The following is a 23,760-nucleotide window of genomic DNA, read 5'->3' on the forward strand; positions in this document are numbered from 1 at the left end:
CCTGCAAGTGGACAGGCATGTGGTGGTGGGGGATGACAGTTCTGTGTGTGGTTCAGGAGAGGGATAACAAAAGCTGGGGCATGGTGTTGGCAGTGGAGAGGAGCAAGCACAAAGATTCTTCAAGTACTTTGGAAGAATAGAAGCCAGAAATTGGTGAATGACTATCTGTAGAAGGGCCCAGAAAGATAGGTTGTCGGTGTCTTATAAATTTCTGGCATGAACATCTGGGTGGATGGCAATGCTCAGGGAATACAATCTTGGGGTGCAGTTGGGAAAGTAGGTACTGCTTGAGTATGGTGTGCAATTGCAAGCATGAGAGGCTTATGAGGCTTATCAGAAGAGAGCTCTGAGTTGCAGATCTGGGATGGAAGAAATCACAAACACAGAGTTGATGAATTTACTAAGGGAGAGTAGGCAGTAAGAGAAAAGGATCTTGGTTAAGAAGGTGGATTCCAAGTTGAGTATTCTCACCACAATAAATTTAAAAAGTTAATAAATTAGAAAAGGAGAAGATCATGGGCTGGTTTCCAAAGTACTCCAGCAAGGGGGTTTAGGTAGAGTGGGAAGAACCTGCAGATGATGCTATGAGGGATGGTTTTGAGATTGGGGAGGGAAACTGGAGATTGTGACATCCAAGTCTGAGAAGACAATGATTCAGGAAGGGGCATAATTTAGTATCAAAACTGCTACAATATCAATGGAAGAGAGGCGGTATAGAAATTTTTCCCCTATTGTCATAAGGAGGGAGTGGGTACAGTAAAGATGTCTATAGGAAGAAATGGAAAGAGTTCCTATTTAAAGTCTTTTAGAGTCTCTGTGAAATACGAGGTCAGGCCACCTGCTGGGAGATCACTGGGGAGTATGAGCTGGGGGTGGAGAGAGGACTGGCAGAACAGGTAGAGGAAATGCAAAGTAAAATTGCCAAGTAAGATAGAGGACACAAGCAGCCTCAAAATGGTGATGCTAGACTACAGAGAAAAGAAGTGGTCATGTTGGTATGGATGTCCTGCGGGGAAGTGTGGGAAAGGTCATAACCACATAGAAGATGATTTTGGGGTGGGGGACATGGTTAATAGCATATGGGGAATTCTAGTTCTTCATGTGCTCTCAGCAAGTCTGAGAACCAGCTGTTGGGGTTAGAGAAGACAAAACTCAGAATAATAAGTACTGGGAACTGAGATGGATTATACACACAAGCCTTTTCTGTCCAGATGCAAATCTAAGGAACTGATTTAATCAACACCCAAGTGGGCATTCTGAGGGGCTGAGTGCAAGCCATACTCTCAGTTGGTAAGTCCTCCATTGTCCAGAAGATGAGAAAACAACAACTCATCTCAACAACGTGTTTGTAAAAATAAGCAGATCAGAATAATGGAAAAACAATGACATTTTTGGTTCTCAGGGGAAAAGCAGAGCTTGGGAAATAACTTAATGTTCGAACAGTAAGAAATTTTCAGAAAACCCTTTAGCATTCTTAATAGGTTGTGAGGGGACATGAAGCCCATGAAGTAGGACCAGAATCCATAAGAAGAGCAGAGAATAAAATGAAAATAAGAGTTGTGGAGACAAGAGAGAGAAGGAAATGGAACTTTCCCATACACTCCTCAGACAGTCAGGATTTTTGTGGTGGGAGGAAGGAAAGACACAATCATTTCCCAAGGGGCCCATGTGCTTCTTAATCCTCAAGGCAATTCTGTAGTGCAAATGTTACTCCCTTTTTAATGGTGGTAAAAAAGTGCTCGGAGAGGGTAAGTGATCTGCTCAAAGCAAGGGAAGAGGGGAACTGAACAAAAGATGGTGTGAATTCAAGGATCTGGACCTCCACCTCCCAGAACAGGCACAAGAGGTTAATGAGGGAAGAAACATGCAGAGAGGGGTGGGTTAGGCTACTTTTGGTCTGAGTATTCTTAGCATATAAAAAGAACAACAAGGATGGCTACTAGACTAAGTGCCAATTATGTGGCAGGCATTTTACACACATCTTCCTTCCTTCCTTCCTTCCTTCCTTCCTTCCATCCTTTTGAGAGAGAGAGCAAGAGAGAGCGAGAGAGCCTGAGGGTGGGGAGGGAGGGAGAGAATCTTAAGAATCTTAAGCAGGCACCATGTGCAACATGGAGCCTGATAATAATGGGGCCGGATCTCTCACCACCCTGAGATCATGACCTGAGTAGAAATCAAAAGTCCAACACTTAACTGACTGAGCTACCCAGGTGCCCCTACACTCATTTTTCTGATTCTCACAGTAATCCTGCCTAAGTGTTATGGCTCTCTTTTTTTTCAGTTGCAGTAATTGAGGCCAACAGAGACTAAGTGTTTTGCTCAAATGTGTAAGTATTCTACTGCTGGTATAATACATTGCTACAAACTTTGTGGCTGAAAACAACACATACTTATCTTACAATTCTGTAGGTTAGAAGTCCAACACAGGTCTGTTGAGGCTATAGTCAAGATGTCGGCAGGGCTGTGTTCTTTCTGGATCCAACTCCTTGACTTCGCTAGCTGCTAGAAGTAACCCACATTACTTGGCTCATGGTCCACTTCCTCTATCTTTAAAACTGGCAGTGATGGTTTGGGTCCTTTTCCCGTAATATCTCTCTGACCCTTCTCCCACAGTCCTGCTCCCCAGAGGATCAGTTTGGGCCCACTTGGATAATGCAGGCTAACCTCCCCCACCCAAGGTCTTAAATGTAATCACATCTGCAAAGTCCTTTTTGTCACGTGAGGTGACACATTCACAAATCCTAGAAATTAGGATGTGGACATTTCTGGAACCATTATTCTGTCCACCATATCAAATTAAAGAGGTATTGAAGGGCTGAACCCAGAGTTTAATTTAGATTCGGTCAAAATTAAGTAGGAAATCCTATTGGCTCTATCTTCAAAATATAGCCAGAATTCTTCTAGTTCTCACACTGCCATTTCTATCACCTTGGTCCAAGCCATGCCACTGCTTCCTAGAAAGGACCACTTCTATAGCTTTGTAATTGTTTTCTTGCTCCTTTCTTGCCTACAGTCCATTCTCAACATAGTAGCCAAAATAACCCTTTAAAAATGTCTCAGATTATGTCAGTTTTCTGTTCAAAACCTTCCAATAACTCTTGATTTCAGTATGAACTAAGGACACAGTCTTTACATAGCCTACAAGGCTTACATAATCCTTCCTCTACTCCAGGGGTCTCCGACCACTCTCCCCTCACTCAGCTCCAACATAAGCCTTATGCCTGCACTGAACATACCAGAATTATTGCCAGAGTCTTGAGCGGAAGGGGGCTCTGTATTTTTGTTCTGCCTCCTCCTCCAGTACCTTGAAGTAGAATGGGAGGGCATAGCCTGGTTCTGGGATGCCTCTTTCCTAGCTGGGGATCTGGGAGGGGAAATGGGAGGAGGATGAATAACTCCTGACTTCACTGTCCATGACTGTGCAAGTGGTTTCCCCTTTATCTTTGCTAGTACCCGCTTTCCACTGATAAATGCTGTGAGGCTGATGTTTAGATCCCTACTTTTGCATGTGGTACATATGTGTGAGGTTTGTAGGGCTCTCTGAGGGGCTTCTTTAATTCAGAATTTCCATATGTGGGTTATGGACTGGGTCCTGCTCATGGCAGGATGCTATAATTTCTTGCTGTTTAGAAACCCCTGCCTAGGGGCTGGCCTTCTTGGGTGGGCCACCATTGAGACAGTTGAGCCTAGAGCTCTCCCTCAATGTCAAACCAGATCCACAAGAAACACATCCATCTTTGCCACATACAAGTGATGTGGTCATAGGCTGCTTTACAGCTGTCCCTCCCTCCCTCCTGCTCAGGCAGGAGGCAAATGAATGTTCATAAATCTCTTCCTAAGTTAGATTTCTGTCTTATACCTGATTTACCAAGGATTCTTTTGGAGTCTGTTACACTTGGTTTTGGTGAATATGGGGAGGCAATTCCTTCCCCAATGGCTACCCTAGACCTCAACTCAAGACTGCAAAGACACTCTCCTTCTCCATAGCCTGGCTGAAGAAGGAAAGTTCAGAAGATAGGCATGGCAAAGAGTGTGGATGGTTTTGGTGATGTGTAAGAGAACAAAGTGTTTGAGCTGTCTTTTATAGGCCCCAAGAAAGACACCTTTCTTCAGAATGTGAGGCATATGCTGCATTACTCTTTCACCTTGGTCCCTGGTCTCCACTGCCAGGACATTAGGAAGACTTTCATGCACTGTTAGAGATGTAAAAGTCATCAGGACAGGCAGTTACGGGAGAGTGAAAGATTCAAGTTGAACAAAGGAATATGTCATCTGCTGGTCAGAGAACGACATGTTGGTCAGTTTACTCAACTGGTAAAGAAGCATCCACTTAAATAGGGGGACTTCACATGTCTAAAATTTACATGGTCTAAAATTTCACTTTTTTTAGTGAAGATGGTGTGAATTTTACGCTAAAAGTTTTACTTGTTCATGGCTAAAAATTCCTCCCAAGACTTAAATTTGAGTACAGACTTATTTTTAAGGTTTTTTTCCCTCTGTTTTAAAGAAACAATATTTGTTTCCAGCACAGACTTGAAGAAATAAAGAAGTTTCAATAGGAGAGCAAAAATAATCTGCAATTGCATAACTAAAGTATAATCAAGTTTGATGGAGCTAGAACTCTGATTTAGGGCAGTTTAAGACTGTGTCATGTAAGAATGATCATCCTTCATCTTGATTTTACTTTGTTTTGTTTTCTATTTTGAGAAATTGCACAATGGACACATTTGGGGTAATGAGATTTGGAATATGAAATTTATGAATTTATGAAATTTATGAAAAACCATTAGGGCCCAGAGACAACAGAAATCTCTATTCTGCTTTAAATAAGCTCACTGTAGTGACAAGAAATGTTTATCCATTAGAAGAAAGTCCTCTGACTCATTATCTCCCCTTCCCTAATGCCTCCTTGCTCCTGCTGTGCCTTGCATTTAGTGTTAGCATGTATTATGCATGGGCCCTGAGATCTCATGTGGGGCCTGCTGAATGAGAACCACCATGGGAGGGGGGGTATGGGCAGGAAATGGAAGAAACTTCAGGACAGAGGAGACCTGCTGAAAAGCAAAGTAGTGTCTTTCAGATTGAAAAACAAAGTAGTGAGTAGCACAAATGCTATACAGGGAGACAAAGGCGTGAGGTACTGCCGGGGCCCCAGCCAAAGAATAGATTGACCACCAGGAGGAGTCCTGTATAGGTAGAGTAAGGATACCGTCTCACACAGAATTTGTCAACTAGAAGATGACAGTAGTCAACATTCCATGATCTTTTTTTTTTTTAATTTAAATTCGATTATACAATGTATAGTACGTCATTAGTTTTTGATATAATGTTCAATGATTCATTTATTGCGCATCACATTCCATGATGTGATAAAGCTCTCTGTTTTACTCGGTCCCCCTTCAGGATCTCCTGATGGTTCTTTTAAATTTCAAAAGCAAACAAAAGTGATATTTTCATATCCATTAGGGCTATTTTGGGTTTTTAAAGTGAAGAGTGTATGGGTGAGTGAGAAAGAATAAAAGTAAAAGCAAAAGGCTTACAATATTGTAACTAAAATTCTCAGACCGTTGATAAGAAAACACTCTCTGCATTGTCCTCAAAACAGTAAGTATAGAAATACTAATACTAACACTACTACTACTACTATTGACAATAAAAGAAAAATATAAATTTTTTTTATGTGTGTCAGGTATTGTTCTATGGCTTCTATCTACTGTAACTGAATCCTCAAAACTGCCCCATGAGGTCCTTGTCCCTATTTCATACCTGACTCAGTTAGAGCTCAGAAAAGTTAAGTGATGGAGTCAGAATTCCAACCCATAAAGTAGTCTTAACTATTAGACATGCTGCTTCTGATGTATTGCTTCAAAACAAAACAAAAACTAAACACACAATCTATTCACCCACAGAGGTGCTCTTCTCCCAGAAGAAGGCAGTGGAGAACATGTGAATTGTACAGACTGTGGACACACAATGCTTCCATTCCAGATCTGGCAACAACAAGGATACTTGGCTTTTTCTTGGGCAAGTCATATACTCTCTAAGCTTTATCTTATCTGTAAAATAGGCCAGATAATGCCTATCTCAAAGGGTTATTTGGAGAGCTAAATAACATATTTGAAAAGCACTTGGCACAGAACTCAAAAGAATGGTATTCCTTATAATTCCTGTTAATTACAGTTGCTTTAGAAACCAAGAGGACCTCTGTGTTGTATCCTGCATAAGCTAATACAGGTCATCCTATTTTTTAGGGGAAACCTCACAACTAAGGTATACAGAATGTGTGGGGGAATGATGATGGAGGAGATGTATGCAGACAATGTATTGAGAGCCCACCATAAGTGGATAGGGAGATGCTGATGTCCCAGACCCTGGGTAAGTGGAGAGAGGTATGGTGGGAAGCAGAAGGAGGTAGAAAAGGAGTCTGGAATGACTTCTGACGCTCAGTTTGGGAGGACTGAAATAGGGATTGGGAAATGGAACTGCTCAGGCTGGCCGTTCAATGGGCTCCAGTCTATGAGTGAAAGTTCCCATATGCTGTTGCAACTTTGGCTATCCAATCTAGAAGGAGAACAGGTTTAGGTGGAGCGGGAGCCATGTGGGAATGGACAGCAAGTGGGAATCAGAGCAAAGCACAGACAGTCTGGCCAGCAGATGCAGAGGTACAGATTCAACTCAACCATGCAGGGGATGGCAGGGGAGATCTATTTGTTTTATAATTAGCATATGATAAGAGGAATGCTTTCTTCCATTTTGGCATGAAGTTCTGGAATGTCCAGTTACAATTCTGGTATGCTACCAAAAGATTTCATATCCTGAAACTTCTACTATCATGTCATTGGTATGGCAGCTTTGAGATAGTCTGGAAGGAGCAAAAGCCAGTACCTTTTTGATAACAATGAAAATCCTTGGATTTATATACTATGACAGGATATGAGGGGCATTGTTTAGCTCTTGGCATAGCTATGAATACCTAGGGCAGAACACCAAAGGAAAAAGTCTACTTTGAAAGCTCTCTCAGAACAAATCTGAGAGAATTTGCTGGTTAATGCAATACATGTCCAAACAAGTACTGGTTTACTTAAGGAGTATGCAGGCCTGGCAAGCCTCACTTGGCATGAAGACTATGAGTAATGATTCATTTTAATGAGGGATCTTGGGGGTCTATAATGAAGACGATGTGGTATTTGCCATGTGTCTCTTTGACATGTTGACTGAGTGTACCCACAGTGGAAGAAAAGCTATCAGAAAATACATAGTTGATGAGACTTCTGGGACTCTATAAGGTTCAGATAATTTAATAGTGTATAAATGAATTCACAGAAGTACACCCAGAGATCTCAGAGAAAAAAGCTTCTCTTCCCACAGGTAAGCAAATATGAGCACAAAGTAATGAGACTATATTTTTGGGAGCAAGGGAGGGATTTGATTTTTTAATGATTTTTGATTTTAAGATGAATGTATCCCTGGAATAAATCATAGCCTCTCTACATGATCTTCTGAAAGATAAGAGTCATTTGAATATCAAATGCATATATATAAAGTATGTATATTCATTTTTGAGACATAATTTTAGTCACACTTCACCTGTAAGCCCTGATCATTTGGACTTTTTCTTTCTTTCTTTTTTTTTTAAGACTTTATTTATTTATTTGAGAGAGAGAGTGAGAGAAAGAGAGAAAGCACAAGAGGGAGGAGGGTCAGAGGGAGAAGCAGACTCCCCATTGAGCAGGGACCCTGATGTGGGACTCGATCCTGGGACTCCAGATTCATGACCTAAGCCAAAGACATTTGTTTAACTGACTGAGCCACCCACGTGCCCTAGACTTTTTCTATTAGAGAAAATCAGTACTTAACATTTTAGGTTGAAACAAAAAAATCTAGAAAGTGATGAGGAAAACAGACTTTGTTTTCCAACAGACTTTGACTAGTCAATGAAATGGCAGATAGAATGAGCATTTCTGCACGTTTGTTCTGGGGTCTTTCATCTGGATGTCCGTTTAGATCTAGCCACAGGGTATGACTTCCTAGAAACAAATTTCCTTTCTGGTCAGATCTGGGGCATTATGTGGTCATTCACGCAAAGTACGTGAAGTACTGTATTGAACTTTATTTTGTACTTATGGGTTGGCTAGAGCAAATGTTCCACAGAGACTGGGCCTCCCAAAAAGCTCCGGGATTTTGGAGGGATTAAATACAGTTCTGGGGGTGTTTGGAAGAATGTGATGCAATCCTTGAGGTTTAAGGGAGGGGATAGTGACCCAGAACTCAGGACAAGAGAGGCAGAAGTGCTGGTGGGAGGGACCTCTTCTAAGTGTACTAGTCCTCCAAAAAAGGACTTGGAATTCCAAAGAGAAGTAAGAAATTCTGTCTTAAAAGAATTTTGAAATTTTGAAATATTAAAATATGGTAAGAACTGAAACTAATGTGAAGTAAACCCAACAGTCAACTGTGCTGTTATCAGATAAATGTGGCACCACCCACTTGAGACTTATTCGTGCCCAATGGAGCAAGTGGAGATTTCTTGTAATTTATTTATCCCAATTAAAAAACAAAACAAACCCTTAAATGCCTATTATGTGTAATTGCTAATTGTAAGACATGTTCTAAACTGACTCAGGAGAATGTCCGTTTTCACTTGTTTCCTATGAAGTTTAAGATCACTCCTCTAAAGAGGCCATTTCTTCTGTCCTCATTTGCATTTGCTCACCAACAACAGCAACAACAAAAAAAATCCCAAGCAAAAAGCCCTTAAGCAATAAAACTACTGTCCAAGAAAAACATTTAGTTTGAAAAAGAGTTGAAAAATGTAGCCTTGGAAGAACCATTGCTTACATGGGATTGTTCAACAAATTCCTGTTGTGTGAGGTTTGGCATATACTTTCTAAAAATATAAGCATCTGGGGAAATGAGACAAAGCCCAGGTCCTGGACCAAATGAGGCACGCAGTGTGAATCTGTTAGTGATTATATCCATAATGAAATATGTGCCCAAATTTAGCAGTACAAAATCTAATACAATACGAAAGCCCAGCAGGCACTGTCCTTACCATAATATATAGCCAACAGAGAAGGCACATATGGCGGCGAGTCCGCTGCTCCTGCTGGGATACGCATGGTGTGATGTCCTCATCTCGATTAATATAAAGGGCAAAACTGTTGTGTGCTGAAAAAGAACAGAGAGCAGGTGACACAGATTCTTATCATTGCTCCTCAATACTTGTTTTGCCTCCAGCAGGAGAAGGGATAATGCAAATTCCTAGCAAAAGCACCATAGCAGAGAGCAGCTGTATATGGCTTGTCTAAGATGTAGGATGGACAAGAAAACATGTGATCCATCGATTGCTCTACTGGTGTTTTTCTTCTATATCTGGATTTTTAAAATTTTATTTTATTTATAACTGTCACAGGAAATTTCAGTAATTTTGAAGGATGTGTAGGAAAAAAGTTAGAACATAAGAAAGGAATAAAAATAACCACTGTTAATATTTTGGTAGATGTTTTCCCTCCCCCTTGTTTATATTATTTATACAGAGTTAAGATCATACTGTACACAGAATTTTGTTTTGGGACCATACCATGAGAATTTTGGGGGGGTTGCAGAGGGAGAGAGAGAATATTAAGGAGGCTCCTCTCCCTGTGTGTGAGTCAAATTGGGGGCTAGATCTCACAACTCTGAGATCATGACCTGAGCCGAAATAAAGTGTCAGACACTTAACCAACTGAGCTACCTAGGTGCCCCAACATGAGAATATTTAATATGCCATTTTAGAAATTCTTCTAGAATATTAACCTTAACTATAGTTGCTCAAAACTCCATTTTATGGATATATTGGATATACCAAAATTATTTGGCCAATTCCTATTCTTGGACATTAAGTAGTGAAAGATTTTAAATTATTAATTTATGAAAAATTTCATGATGAATATCTTTCATAGAATTCTTTGAATGTTAAATAATTTTCTTATAGTTAAAGGCATATTGCCAAATTATGTGTGTAATAGCAGCAGGTTAAGAAATAATGTCAAATTAGTTTCCAGAAAGGATGTACTCGTTTTTACCAGCAGAGTATGGATCTAGATATGATGTTTGAAGACTGACTCCAGAGAAGCTTGATGGGACCTTCGTATTTGTTTTTTGGACTCAGTGACCACTCATGCTCAGTTCAGTGGGCCAAGATGGGGATGAAATTTGGTAAGAAGTAAGGAAAGTCAGTTTATCCTGGTGTTGAAATTTGATGAACAGATGTAAGGGACAAAGGTCTTTTTAGGTAAAACTGGGTTAGGATATAGATTTTTCTTCCAACATTGAAGTTTCTCAAGAGTAAGGAGATGGAAGAACTGAGAACTGAGCCATGAATAAGTTTGAATTCTACTTGGTATCTCCTTAATGGCCATAAAAGAATCTTTGCCCTGTTCTTCCTATATTGTTTAAATATTCAAGGAAAATTCAGGAAATTGAATATTATAATTTTCAAACTCTCATAAGTATCATGGCACCAGGTGGCAGGTGGGCCTTGACAGGAAAATACATGGTAGTGATATCAAAGTGAACATCTTAGAAGAAACAAATTGCTTATATTTATAGAAAAAACAGAAATACAGGATTTTTTTTTTAAAGATTTTATTTATTTATTTGACAGAGACAGATCACAAGTAGGCAGAGAGGCAGGCAGAGAGAGAGAGGAGGAAGCAGGCTCCCTGCTGAGCAGAGAGCCCGATGCGGGACTTGATCCCAGGACCCTGAGATCATGACCTGAGGCGAAGGCAGCGGCTTAACCCACTGAGCCACCCAGGCGCCCAGAAATACAGGATTTTTAAAGAACTACAAAGATAGTGGAAATTCTTTGCTTTAAATGTTCTCCTCTAGATAACTATGCTAAATGCCAATAGATTGGTAATTAGAGTCCGGTATTCCTAAAACATCAGGTGGGTAATTCCACAGTTGAGTAGCTTTATATTTCCTTATTCTTTGCTTCTCTATTGTCTTTCTAAAACAGTATAATTACCTCTGAAAGGAACTATGCAAAATGTACATGTGTGTTGATACAGAGACAGTATGTGTTTTAAAGATCTATTTTATTGTTTTATTCACTATAATCTAGTCACCTGAGATGACATTGGCCTGGAGTTTCAACAACAGTTTGAGAAGCCAACAGTAGTTTTGCAATGGTGCATTCATGTGTAAAATTCAAATGTATAGCTAACGATAAGTCTAAGTCTTATCAAATCTTATACAGGGAAAAAAAAAAAAACACCAACATTCTTTTTTTTTTTTTTTTTTTTAAACCACCAACATTCTTAACGGGAACTATTAACTCCATTTTTACACTGAAGATAGTGCCAACTGACTCTGGTGGCCTGTGTGAGTTACAAAATCATGGTGATATATTATTTTTTGATTTATTAATATTAAAAAGCATTTAAATTCTACCTCTTCATCCATTGCTTCAAGCTGAGTAGAAAATCATCCCTTTTCTATAAAATTATATAAGTTCAAATAACTTATCTGAATATTCTTAGTTATCCAGTTATCATTCTTTTACTTAGCCTCTTTGTTGATTATCAGATGTCATACCTAGAAGGGTTAGGGTGTATTTTGATAATGCCAGACAGAAAATCTCTGAAAAATGAACATCTTTCTAGATCACTTCATTAATGGCATCATCACCGCTAAAAAGGAGCTACTTGTTCCATCAACGACACAATCTGTGACATAAGATCTTTCTGTGTGCCAGTTGGCCCAGTGGCAAATCTTGGGTAACAGCATGTCATTCAGAATTTTCAGGCAATGAAGAATGTATATCTCCCTTTCTAAAAATGTGTAATGCAAATGATGTTTACTGTTAAACAGTACATACTGACAAAAGTAAAAGTAGTGTAAAATATTTAGAGCAAATAAAAACATTGCTCTGCAGGTAGTTAAGGTTTTATAAACTAAGAAAATGGTAAAAATCTACAAATGGGCCTGCTGAATCTCTAAGTAACCTTTAGCAGCTCAACTGTAACCCAAAATCTGTAGCAACAAGAGGGATAATTATTTTAGAACTACAGATACAAGAAATCCAGTTCTAATCCACTCCCAGTCAACACTGTGCTTGAATGACTTAAGAACCAGGAAGGAAATACTCAAGTCCATTCAAAACGACCTGCTGTTCAAAAACAGTAGTCCTATGTTTTGTTCACTATGGTATTTGTAGAAAAGAGCCTGGCACATAGGAAATGCTCAAAAAATACTCATGGAGATAATTTAATCTTCAAAACAACATTTTTAATGGGAATTTTTAACTACATTTTGCAGATGAGATAACAAACACTCAGAAAAGATCATTGTCTTGCCCAAGATCATAGAGCTAGTATGTCTGGAAGTAGGGTTCAAGACAGCTCTGTTTCCAAATGCCAGGCTCTGTTTTCTACATCAGAATTGTATTTGTCAAAGATATAGATAAGTAATATTCGACTCAATAAACCTGTGGGAATGCATGACTTAAGATCACTTACATTGTCACTCAATTGACCAGAACTATTTTTTGCTTGAGCCTCAAAATAAACAAAGAGGTCTTCACTGTTAAAAAAAAAAAAAAAAAAAAAAAAAGTATTTTGCCAAATGTGTTCTTTCCTATGGCATATAAGCATTCTGAATAATAAAACCAGCTGGCATAAAGTTAGGACTTCTCAGTGGTGCACTGATAAAGATGAATGGAGGCAGTTCTTCCCCTTTTTGGCCCAAAGGAGGTCAAGGTGTAACTATCTTGATCATCCAGCCCCTGGTTTATCTGGCAGCTGCCTTTGTCATGTTGCCCAAACTCCACACCAATGAGATCAAAGTCACAGACTGAGTGCATGAGCTGGGGAGTCGATGCCACATCTACCTCAAGCTCCAACACTGGGCCTTGGTCTGTTTCCCAAAAAAGTTGGTGACATGCAAGGCAGAAGGGTCTGAACATGACAGTGAAACTGACCATTTGGAATAGGCCCAGATTGGGTAGTACCATCTGTCTGTGCCCTATTGTCAAAGGCCCCCAGGAACCAGTCAGAGACAGAATGAAGCAAAAAACCACCAAGTACAGTGAAAGTCTCACTTTTGATGAAATTGTCAACATTGCCCAACAAATGCATTACCAATCTTTATAATCAGAGAGCTCTCTGGAGCCATTAAAGAGAACCTCTGGGGACTTCCTAGTTTGTGGGTTGCATTGCTGATGGCCGCCATCCTCCTGACATCATAGATGATATCAACAGTGGTACAGTGGACTGCCCAGCTACTTAAGAACCACAAAGGAACATACTTCAATAAAAGATTATCTGAAAACTTAAAAAAAATAGGGTATATTCAAGAATGATCTGTTTCTATTTCTCAAACACAAATACCTTTTATTTTGTATTATTATTTTTTAAGGATTTTATTTATTTATTTGAGACCGAGAGAAAGAGAGAGAGCATGAGCAGAGGGGAGGGGCCGAAGGAGAAATAGTCTCCCCACTGAGCAGAAGCCTGACTTGGGGCTTGATCCCAGGACCCTGAGATCAGGATTTGAGCCAAAGGCAGGTGCTCAACTGACTGAGCCACCCAGTTGTCCCCACAAAATACATTTTAAAGTTTCCTCAGGTTCCTCAGACTCTGAATGAGTAAAGAAAGATAAAATCTGGTTGCCAGAGAGGGTTCTTAAGAATTGCACTGGACTGTTTTCTGCAGTGCATTGTCAATAGAACAATTGCCCACAGCGGAGTTACTGAGGTTCTACTGTTTGTTTGTAAGTGCTAAGTCAGATGAAAGGTTGAGAACCCAATGAATAAACCTTTGATTTAATCTATCAACTCTGCCCTGGAAAGCACTGATCTAAAATATAAGCAGTTCTCCTATCCCAAGCTCCAGTTTCCAGTGCTGCTAATTTTAATGAGACTGTGTTCAAAAAACTGCGTCCAAAAAGGGAAGCCCAAACCCATCTTGGTTTTGGGCATCCTTTGTGGATTTTCTTAATGAGGTACAGGTGATTACCACTACGAACTGACCAGTAACCCAAGGCAAAGGTCAGTCCGGGAGGATCCACCAGGTGTTGTTACCTCTGCACGGAGACACCCAGCCTTGAGCAGAGGACTAGATTCAAGGAGGGACCCATAATTCAATCATGATGTGAAGGAAATGGGATAAGAAAAAGGCTTTGTAGGAGAGGCTCCAAGGAAGAATGCAGTCTTATTAAGTAGAAAGACCAGGGAACTGGCATTTAGGATCTAGTTCTGATTGTATCCTTTTTACCACATTATAAGACTTTAGTCAGGCTCTTTTACATTTGTGAAGCTCAGTACTTTTTTTTTTTTTTTTAAATGAGGGGGTTGCATTAAACTAGTGTACCTCAAACTTCAGTCATGATAAACTAGTATTTTAAGCTTTGCTACATCCCATACTAGGGGTCACCCAGGCGTGAGGCTTGGTAGACACGGTGTCCAGGGGCCATGAAAATGTTTCAATTTCTTCTACAATCAGAAGAAAAAAAATGAACTTTTAGAATTGATGATTATATCCATCTTCATATAATGCCATCATAAAAGGTTACATATATAATATATACATATAAAATATATAAAATCTATAATAAATATTTATAAAAATACATATATTTAAATAAATGTATATATATATGTGTGTGTATATATAAGTAAATGTCAGAAAGGCCCCAAAAGTGCAAAGTGCCTAGGGTATACTAAAGTCAACAATCATACTTTAATCCTGTCTCAAGCTATCTCATTTTTTAAAAAATTATTTTTAATTCAATTCAGATTTTAAAAATATATGTATTTAATGGGAAACTTATAAATTCTTATAAATAGAATATTTATAAGACTTATAAATTCTCATAAATAGAATATCACTTGATAGAAGACAATCACAAAAACAAATACAATGAAAACTAATTGATCTCAATAAATATATGGCTAAATATGTGAGCCTGATTGACAGCTCTGATTCTGAGGCCTCAACTTGATGTGTTCAGTAGGGAGGTTAGTAAGCATTAGAGAGGCATTAAAGATGTACTAGCATGAAATAGAGACTCCCCTAAACAGAAGCAGAAGGATTTAAAGATAATTGAGAGGGAATTACCTTTTCACTACTTGATTCAATATTGCTTAATGCCCGGTCCCTGTGCCACGTAAATTATCTTACCTATCATCAGAGCTACAATGTCAATGCACTGGAATAGATTACCCATGAGTTGTAGCTCTACCTTTTAAGTGATGAATTATTTGATTTATGAACAGATGTTCTTTTGCCAGAAAAATGGAAAAAAGATGATAGGAAGTTGAGGTATTGATGGAAGAATTCAAGGGTATTTAACAGGATTATAGAAATGGATTTACAAGGCACGAGGAGGATCTGGACATGCTCCTACAAAAGACATTTTGATTATCTGTGATGGCCATCAGTGGCCTACACCAAAAGGGGAGTCTTAGAATAAACTTTGCTGGGGAATACATAGAAGGATAAAACGATGCTGTGTGATGGCATGAATTCAGGCCAGCAGAATGAATGAATTAGGGAACTTGCTCAAGATGATTTTAGAGCTCTGGAATCTAGAATACTGTTTTTTATACAATACAAAACAATAAGCTAAAGATCTGAAGAGCATGTTCTACTGTCATTTCTCAGGTCTTCCTCCTCTCCAGAATAGTTTTTAATAGGAAAGTACAACTCCCATACCATGTGAATCTCAGACAAAAATCATTTCTTCCTTGGAGGCAAAACTGGCTTCTGAATGTGAGGTATCATCTACCAGCCTCTGTTCGGCTGGATAATAAGAAACCTGGCAACCCCATATCCACCTCCATGCATCTGGGGGACACAGGCAGACCTCTGGGTGCATTCTCAAAGTAATGTATACATCCAATCACCAGATAAGCTTCTTAAAAATGAGATTGCTGGGCCTTGCTTCCAGGGTGTCTGGTGTACTAGATATGGAGTAGAGCTCACAGTGGTCCCCATGCAGGTAAACCACAGTTCCTGTCTTTGCATTTGTGATGATATCTAGGGTTTCTTATATCCCTAGGACCACTTTTGACTATAAATAAAAAGCTGAAGGATGGTTGTATGTGTGTGTATGTGCACAGGGGTCACCATGCACCTGCATTCTTGGAGTGCAGGCAGGGCTGGAGAAATGACTAGACCTTCCTGGCAGGATGGGGTAAGGGAGAGTCCCTAAGGTGTCCTAACAATTTACAGGTCTATCACAAATAAAAATATCATGGAAAAGTGCTCTAAGAAACAGGAAGTTGTACACTCCATTTTATAATTCAATATTTTATTTGCTCCCCTCAACATACACCTGTAGATTAAATGGGGGATAGTAAAAGTGAGAAATCTTATTCTGTAATAAAGCAAGAAGGAATATCTGAGTTTGAAGATAGAGCCCTTTGTATTAGCAAAACATCTAAAATGTAAGAAAAGGTGACATCAGAGATAACTGGCAAAAATCACAAATGCTCACTGCTCCGAACTTGGCAAAGCTTCTGGGCTCTCCAAATAAGTCAAATGTTTGAAGAATCCAGGAAGAAGCAGGGCCAGGTGGGGACATGCACAGAGCAAGGCAGCTCTTCTCTTGGGGCAACTGTAGATCTAGAGTCAGTAGAGGGGAGGAGGTGCCCATGACATCCCAGGCACCGAGGAAACAAGCCAATGAGGGCTCTCAGATACCTAAATTTTTAACTCGAGAAACCTGTCCATGTGTTTCATCCCTGCCACCAGAAATGGTTTTTTATTAATTTTACTAATTGGTCAGCTCAAAATTTGTCATCTTCCCTTACTCTCTTCCGCAGAAGAGATTTTAATGTGCTGCTATCTTAACCACCATAGTTTCCAGTTTTCCACAAGTCTGAGGGAGCCTTTTCATGGCATAAGCTTCCTGCTCCTAAGGTCTGAGGTGCTGCTTTTGGTGGGGCTATGCCACAATATGGACAGTGATGACGTAGAATCTTTCCAGAAACTGACAGATCTTTTTTGATTGTGCCGTGGTGGTGGATAGCTGTTCCTGCTGGCTTACATGGGCATCTCAGAATACAGAACTGATGAATCACAGAGCACCACACCGTACTATAGGTTGGCTAATTGAATTTAAATAATAATAATAATAATAATAATAATAAAGAATCAGGTTAAAATGTGACCGAGGGTCAGAAACTTAGATTCAGGTGGAACCAATATTTATCGAGTGCAATATGCTCTGGGCACTTCCAAAACTTTTCATGAGCTCCATATCCAACGTGGGACTCACTCTCACATTAGCCCCAACCATCTTTAGGATATGGTTCCAATAATTAGGCCAAATAAACAAAACAGCGCCTCGCCTTATACCAAGACAGGCATATCTTTGCGAATAAGAGCAAACGGTGCATCACAGAAACAGTTACGGTGGGACAGCGGCACCATTTTACTGGGCTATTATTTTTGCACTTAAAAAACATTTTTAAGATGACTTGAGGTCAGTTAATATCTCTTGCTGAGTCTTCCTAAGGAAGAGACTCACAAGGTACTAAAGGTCTGTGACACGGTTTGGGAGCTTCAGCGCGGAGCCAGCAGCCAGCCGTCCACCAAAAAGAATTCTTTTCAGGAATGTGATGCCAGAGATGACCCATGTTGTACCTTAAATTGCAACAGCAACTTGAAAGTGACCTATATTTACTTCTTCCATGAACACTGCACGAGTGTCTGCAGTTGTCACAGAATAGCACCTCTAATTGCTGACCTCAGACAGTCAAACAGGTACAGTATGATGAAACCCTCACAGTCCCGCAGACTTGTGATTGTACGATGGCCCCGGAGATTTGGTCTGCTCGGGGTAGGGGTGCACAGCAAAACTTCACGTGACAGGAGACATTTGAACTGGGTCTTTAAGTGTGACTCAGTCTTCAAGGAAGACGTTCATTCACAGAGCCAAAAAGTGTGTGAAGGCACAGCACACATCACTGAGAGATCTGTCACCTCTGTAGGACATGAAGGAGAATGACTAGTTCAGTTCAAACAGGTCAGGTAGGCATAACCCAAATCATGGAGGGCTTTATATGGACTTTGTCTTGTAGGAAGCAGAGATACTGCTGGAGGCTTTTAGACTCCTTCCATGGAGTTTGATGTAGATAACGTAGGAGAAATGGACTTGGATATTAACGGTAGAAAGAGCAAGCTGGAGGTAGAGCAGAGGATGGATTGGTGAGAGCAAAGAGTTCTCTACCAACCCACTCCTCTCTCCGTCTAGTCTTCTATCTTTGCTTTTCTCGTTGAATAGACCCCATTCTCTCCCTGACTTCCTTCTAGAGCTTCCTTAGCCTGCTTTCTCCCTTACTTCTCTGCAGCCTCTCCCCCTACCGGTCCCCTTTCTGCTCTTTTCTCTCTCACTTTAGTAAGTACCATAATGCTGAAGACAACAGAGGGAAAAGAACAAAAAGAAAGCCAGCCTTTAATTTTCCCAAATACATATTTGACACATAAACACATAAACATGATTTCTTTAATCTCGCTGCTGTGTTGCTTTGCCTATATTAATTTATGTGCATAAATACTGAATACATAGCAAATGGATACTCAGTAATTTACTGAACTACTAATATATCCTCACTTTTATGCTGGACAGTGTCCTCCAGTATTGTGTTTAGTTCTCACAGCAACTCTAAAGCAATAGTTATTTTCACCCTCATTTTATAAACAAGGAAATGGAAGAAGAGAAGGTTGAATTTGTCAGAGGTCATGCAGATCTAGTAAATCGTGCAGCCAGCATGAGACCTCAGATCTACTTGACTCCAAAACCCATGCTTTCAGGGAGTGACACACATTGCTTCCCAGGCTTGTTTGTTCTTTCATTCAATAAATACTTAACGGTACTCCCACCATGTGCCACTCAGGAGTCCAGGTACTTAAAATATACCTCAGAACAGAGCAGAAAAAGAGTCTTGGACCCCATAAATGACTGTTCTTGGGAATGCATTTCTATTAGGCTCATAGAGATGTCCACTGACAGTGAATGGATAAAAAGATGTGGTGTATATATGTACAAAGGAATAATACTCAGTCATCAGAAAGGATGAAATCTTACCACTTGCAGTGACGTGGATGGAACTGGAGAGTGTTATGCTAAGCGAAATAAGTCAGTCAGAGAAAGACAATTATCATATGGATTTACTCATATGCGACACTTAAGAAATGAAACAGAAGATCATAGGAGAGGGGAGAGAAAATTAAAATAAGACGTAATCAGAGGGAAAGACTAGGAAACAAACTGAAGTTTGCTAGAGAGCATGTGAGTGGGAGGATCGGGTAACTGGGTGATGGACCCTGGGTGTTATATGCAACTGATGAATCACTGAACTCTACATCTGAAACTAATGACACACTATATGTTAATTAACTGAATTTAAATAAAATAAGATTAAAAAATTAGGCTTATACAGATTTTAAGCCTCTCACCTCAGAAAAGGCCAAATTTATTAGGGTTGCATGAGGATTATATGAAATCCTACTGTAAAAGTGGCTTGTGTGGTATATGCAAAAAGTAACTGAAGTATTTTGTGAGATCTCCCACTTCAGGCATGTTGCCAAATAATAGTCTAACATTCACTGCATGCCAGGAACTGTTGAAAGTACTTTAACATGAATTAAAGCTAATTTACATCTCACAATGATCCTTTGAAGCATATATTATTATCAATTCTATATTACAAAAACTGAAGCCCAGAGAAGTTAAGAAAGCTGCTCAAGGTTGCCTGCTGGAAGGTGGTAGATTTGGGATTAGACTTGGGCTGTTTGACTTTGGACCTACCCTTTTAACCATGATGCTATCTATATTGCCTCTGGAGCAGAAGACCCAAGGACAGGGGAATAGCTAGTGGAAGAACTGGTATCAGAGAAGGGTACTTGTTGGTTTTATGGCTATTCCTAAGAGAAGGAACCCATCTCTTGGGAATAGAACCCATCTCTTCTCAACCACCCATTCATCTTGGGAAGATCTCAGGGGCTGAGAGATGAATGGTTCTACATTCAAGTTTATAAGGAAGGCTATCAGACCAGACTTTTTGCTCATGTTTGGAGGTAAATCCCATGTATACTGAGGGCCTCAGCTAGCCAGAGGGGCAGGAGTGAGAATAACCCCAATCCACTGACACAGAAAAGCACTCTTTCTGAGATGCTATTCATGCTACCATTTTGTTGTGTCTTTGGCCAACCCTCCTTAAAAGTGTTTTGAAGTTTGGAAGAACATTCTAGAGGGTGGTTTGAGGGGTGGTGGAAGGGAGAGCCATGGGGGATGTGGTACAGAGAGAAATCCAGGGAAATGTAATTGGGTGTTTCTGCAGTCAGTAAAACCTAAAACCTTCTTAAGGATCAAGATGCACTGACAAGTTTAGGGAGCAAGTATAGAAAACAAAACCCACTATTAGGAGCACTTTGAAACTAAAAAAGAAACTTCAACAATGATAAACTAGGATTTTAATGTTATTTGCATGCTTCTCAAAAATTATTCTGAGCTCAGCAGAATGTACTTATCCATATATACCAGCATCCTCCACTTGAAGGCTATTTCTCTAAAAACACAATTCTGACCATTTGGTTCCCTTCTCTAAAATCTCCTCATGATCTTCAGAACAAAGTCCAGGTTTCTTAGCCTTGCCTTCAAAGGCTTGTACTTTTGGATTTAATCTATTTTTCTAGAGTAACCTCAGACTATTCTGACTAGTAACTCTCACTGTTTCCCCCAAAGGCTTCATGTGTTCATGCCTTTGCTTGTGTTCTTCTCTCTGAGTGTAACTTCCTGATGTTTGGGGCCTTCTCTGTAGTATATACTTAAGACAGGGTCATTTTCTGCTTACCAAAGAATCATCCCTCATGGTTCTCTGCACCTCCACAGTTAGATGGGGACATTGTGACTAGTTCTGTTCGGTGGCCTATTATTAAAAGAAGTGATGTGGATACTTCTAGGCCAATACATTTCCAAGCTGGAGTGATTATATAATGCATTTATATACCACATAATGCTACAGTTAACATGAAGGAAGGAGACCCCAATGTAGTGGAACAGTTCTTTAGGGAGAAGGAACAGAACTTCCTGGTCATTGCATGCTCAGCTCCTTGCACTGCACAGAAAACTTTATAGGGTCTCAGTAAACTTGTGTTCAAGAACCATGATAATATGACTTTCTCTTAAGTAAAGTTTTGTTTTTTAAAAACTCAGCAATTTAGGAGGAATAAACAATAAGTTCCTGGATGCAATACATAAGTAAATTTAAATAATGCATTCATCTTGAAAGCACAAAAACTGTAATTTTCTATTACAGGAAAAGGGGACTACTTTGCCCCAAACCATATTCATATGGGAAAAAGTCACCAAATTAAAGTTGCATATCCACAAAATATATAGTTACTAATTTTTTGAAATGAGAAACAGTAACATATTTTCACTGGCCTTCATAATCTCATCACACTCTTCTCTCAGAGTGTACAAGCAGATTTCAGTAATCCCACAGAAACTCCTTTCTTAAAAAATCTAAATTCATTGACATATAATGTATTATTATTACCAGAGGTAGAGGTCAGTGATTCATCAGTCTTACATAACATCCAGTGCTCGTTGCAAAACATGCCCTCCTTAATGTCCTTCACTTAGTTACCCCATCCCTCCACAACCCTCCCCTCCAGGAAACCTCAGTTTGTTTCCTAGAGTTGAGTCTCATGGTTTGTCTCCCTCTCTGATTTCAGCACATTTTATTTTTTCCTCTCTTCCCTATGATCCCTTGTTTTGTTTCTTAAACTCCACATGTGAGTGAGATTGTACCATAATTGTCTTTCTCTGATTGAACTATTTTGTTCAGCATAATAACCTCTAGTTCCACCCATGTCATTGCAAATGGCAAGATTTTGGTTTTTTGATGGCTGAGAAGTATTCCATTGTATATATGTATCTTCTTTATCCATTCATCTGTTGATGGACATCTGGGCTTTTTCTATAGTTTGGCTACTGTGGACATTTTTGCTATAAATATTGGGGTGTATGTGCCCCTGCAGATCACTGTTTTTGTATTTGTGGGGGTAAATACACAGGAGTCCAATTGCTGGGTCATAGGGTAGCTCTATTTTCAACTTTTTGAGGAACCTCCACACTGTTTTCCAGAGTGGCTACACCAGCTTGCATTCCCACCAACAGTGTAGGAGGGTTCCCCTTTCTTTGCATCCTTGTCAACATCTGTTATTTCCTGACTTTTTAATTTTAACCACTGAGTCTGGTATGAGGTCATATCTCTTTGTGGTTTTAGTTTGTATTTCCCTGATGCTGAGTGATTTTGAGCATTTTTTCATGTGTCTGTTGGCCATTTGTATGTCCTCTTTGGAGAAATGTGTTCCTGTTTCCAGCCCATTTCTTGATTGGATTATTTGTTCATTGGGTGTTGAGTTTGATAAGTTCATAATAGATTTTGGATACTAGTCCTTTATCTGATATGTCATTTGCAAATTTCTTCTACCCGTTTGTTGGCTGTTTTTTGGTTTTGTCAGTCATTTCCTTTGTTGTGCAAAGGCTTTTTATCCTGATGCAATCCCAATAGTCCATTGTTGCCTTTGTTTCCTTTGCCTTTGGAGGCATGTCTAGCAAGAAGTTGCAGGACCTGAAGGATTCCTTGGGGAATTCTACTAAACTTTCAAAGAAGAAATAACACCTATTCTCCTGAAGCTCTTTCAAAAAATTGAAACAGAAGGAAAACTTCCAGACTCTTTTTATGAATCCTGCATTACCCTGATCCCCAAACCAGGCAAAGACCCCATCAAAAAGGAGAATTTCAGACCAATATCCCTGATGAATATGGATGTTAAGATTCTCAACAAGATATTAGCTAATGGGCTCCATCAGCACATTAAAAAATGATCCACCCTGACCAGGTGGGATTCATCCCTGGGTTGCAAGGATGGTTCAATATTCACAAATCAATCAATGTGATAAAACAAATCAATAAGAGAAGAGAAAAGAACCACATGGTCCTCTCAATCAATGCAGAAAAAACATTTGACAAAATAAAGCATCTGTTCCTGATTAAAACGCTTCAAAGTATAGGGATGGGGGAACATTCCGCAACTTCATAAAATCTATCTATGAAAAACCCACAGCAAATATCATCCTCAATGGGAAAAAGCTGACAGCTTTCCCACTGAGATCAGGAACACGACAAGGATGCCCACTCTCACCACTCTTGTTCAACATAGTATTAGAAGTCCTAGCAACAGCAATCAGACAACAAAGAGAAATAAAAGGTATTCAAATTGGCAATGAAGAAGTCAAACTCTCTCTCTTCGCAGATGACATGATACTTTATACGGAAAATCCAAAAGAATCCATCCCTAAACTACTAGAACTCATACAGCAATTCAGTAATGTGGCAGGACACAAAATCTATGTACAGAAATCAGTTGCTTTCTTATACATGAACAATGAAAATACAGAAAGGGAAATTAGAGAATCGATTCCATTTACTATAGCACCAAGAACCATAAGATACCTGGGAATAAACCTAACCAAAGAGGTAAAGGATCTGTATTCAAGGAACTACAGAACCCTCATGAGAGAAATTGAAGAAGACACAAAAAGATGGAAGACCATTCCATGCTCATGGATCAGAAGAATAAACATTGTTAAAATGTCTATACTGCCTAGAGCAATCTATACTTTCAATGCCATTCTGATCAAAATTCCACTGGCATTTTTTGAAGAGCTGGAGCAAACAATCCTAAAATTTGTATGGAA

General features: G+C 39.5%; 1 protein-coding gene across 3 annotated transcripts in view; it reads right to left on the bottom strand.

Annotated features, from left to right (window-relative positions):
* AIG1 (androgen induced 1) overlaps positions 1-23,760 on the bottom strand; it is a 270,821-nt gene that overhangs the window by 47,912 nt on the left and 199,149 nt on the right. For all 3 annotated transcript variants that reach the window (XM_044247585.1, XM_044247570.1, XM_044247613.1), the window contains exon 4: positions 9,050-9,165. In XM_044247585.1, the coding sequence (XP_044103520.1) occupies positions 9,050-9,165 (116 nt within the window). The remainder of the gene's footprint in view (positions 1-9,049; positions 9,166-23,760) is intronic.

This window comes from Neovison vison, chromosome 1 (assembly GCF_020171115.1).
Source record: "Neovison vison isolate M4711 chromosome 1, ASM_NN_V1, whole genome shotgun sequence".
Classification (NCBI taxonomy): domain Eukaryota; kingdom Metazoa; phylum Chordata; class Mammalia; order Carnivora; family Mustelidae; genus Neogale; species Neogale vison.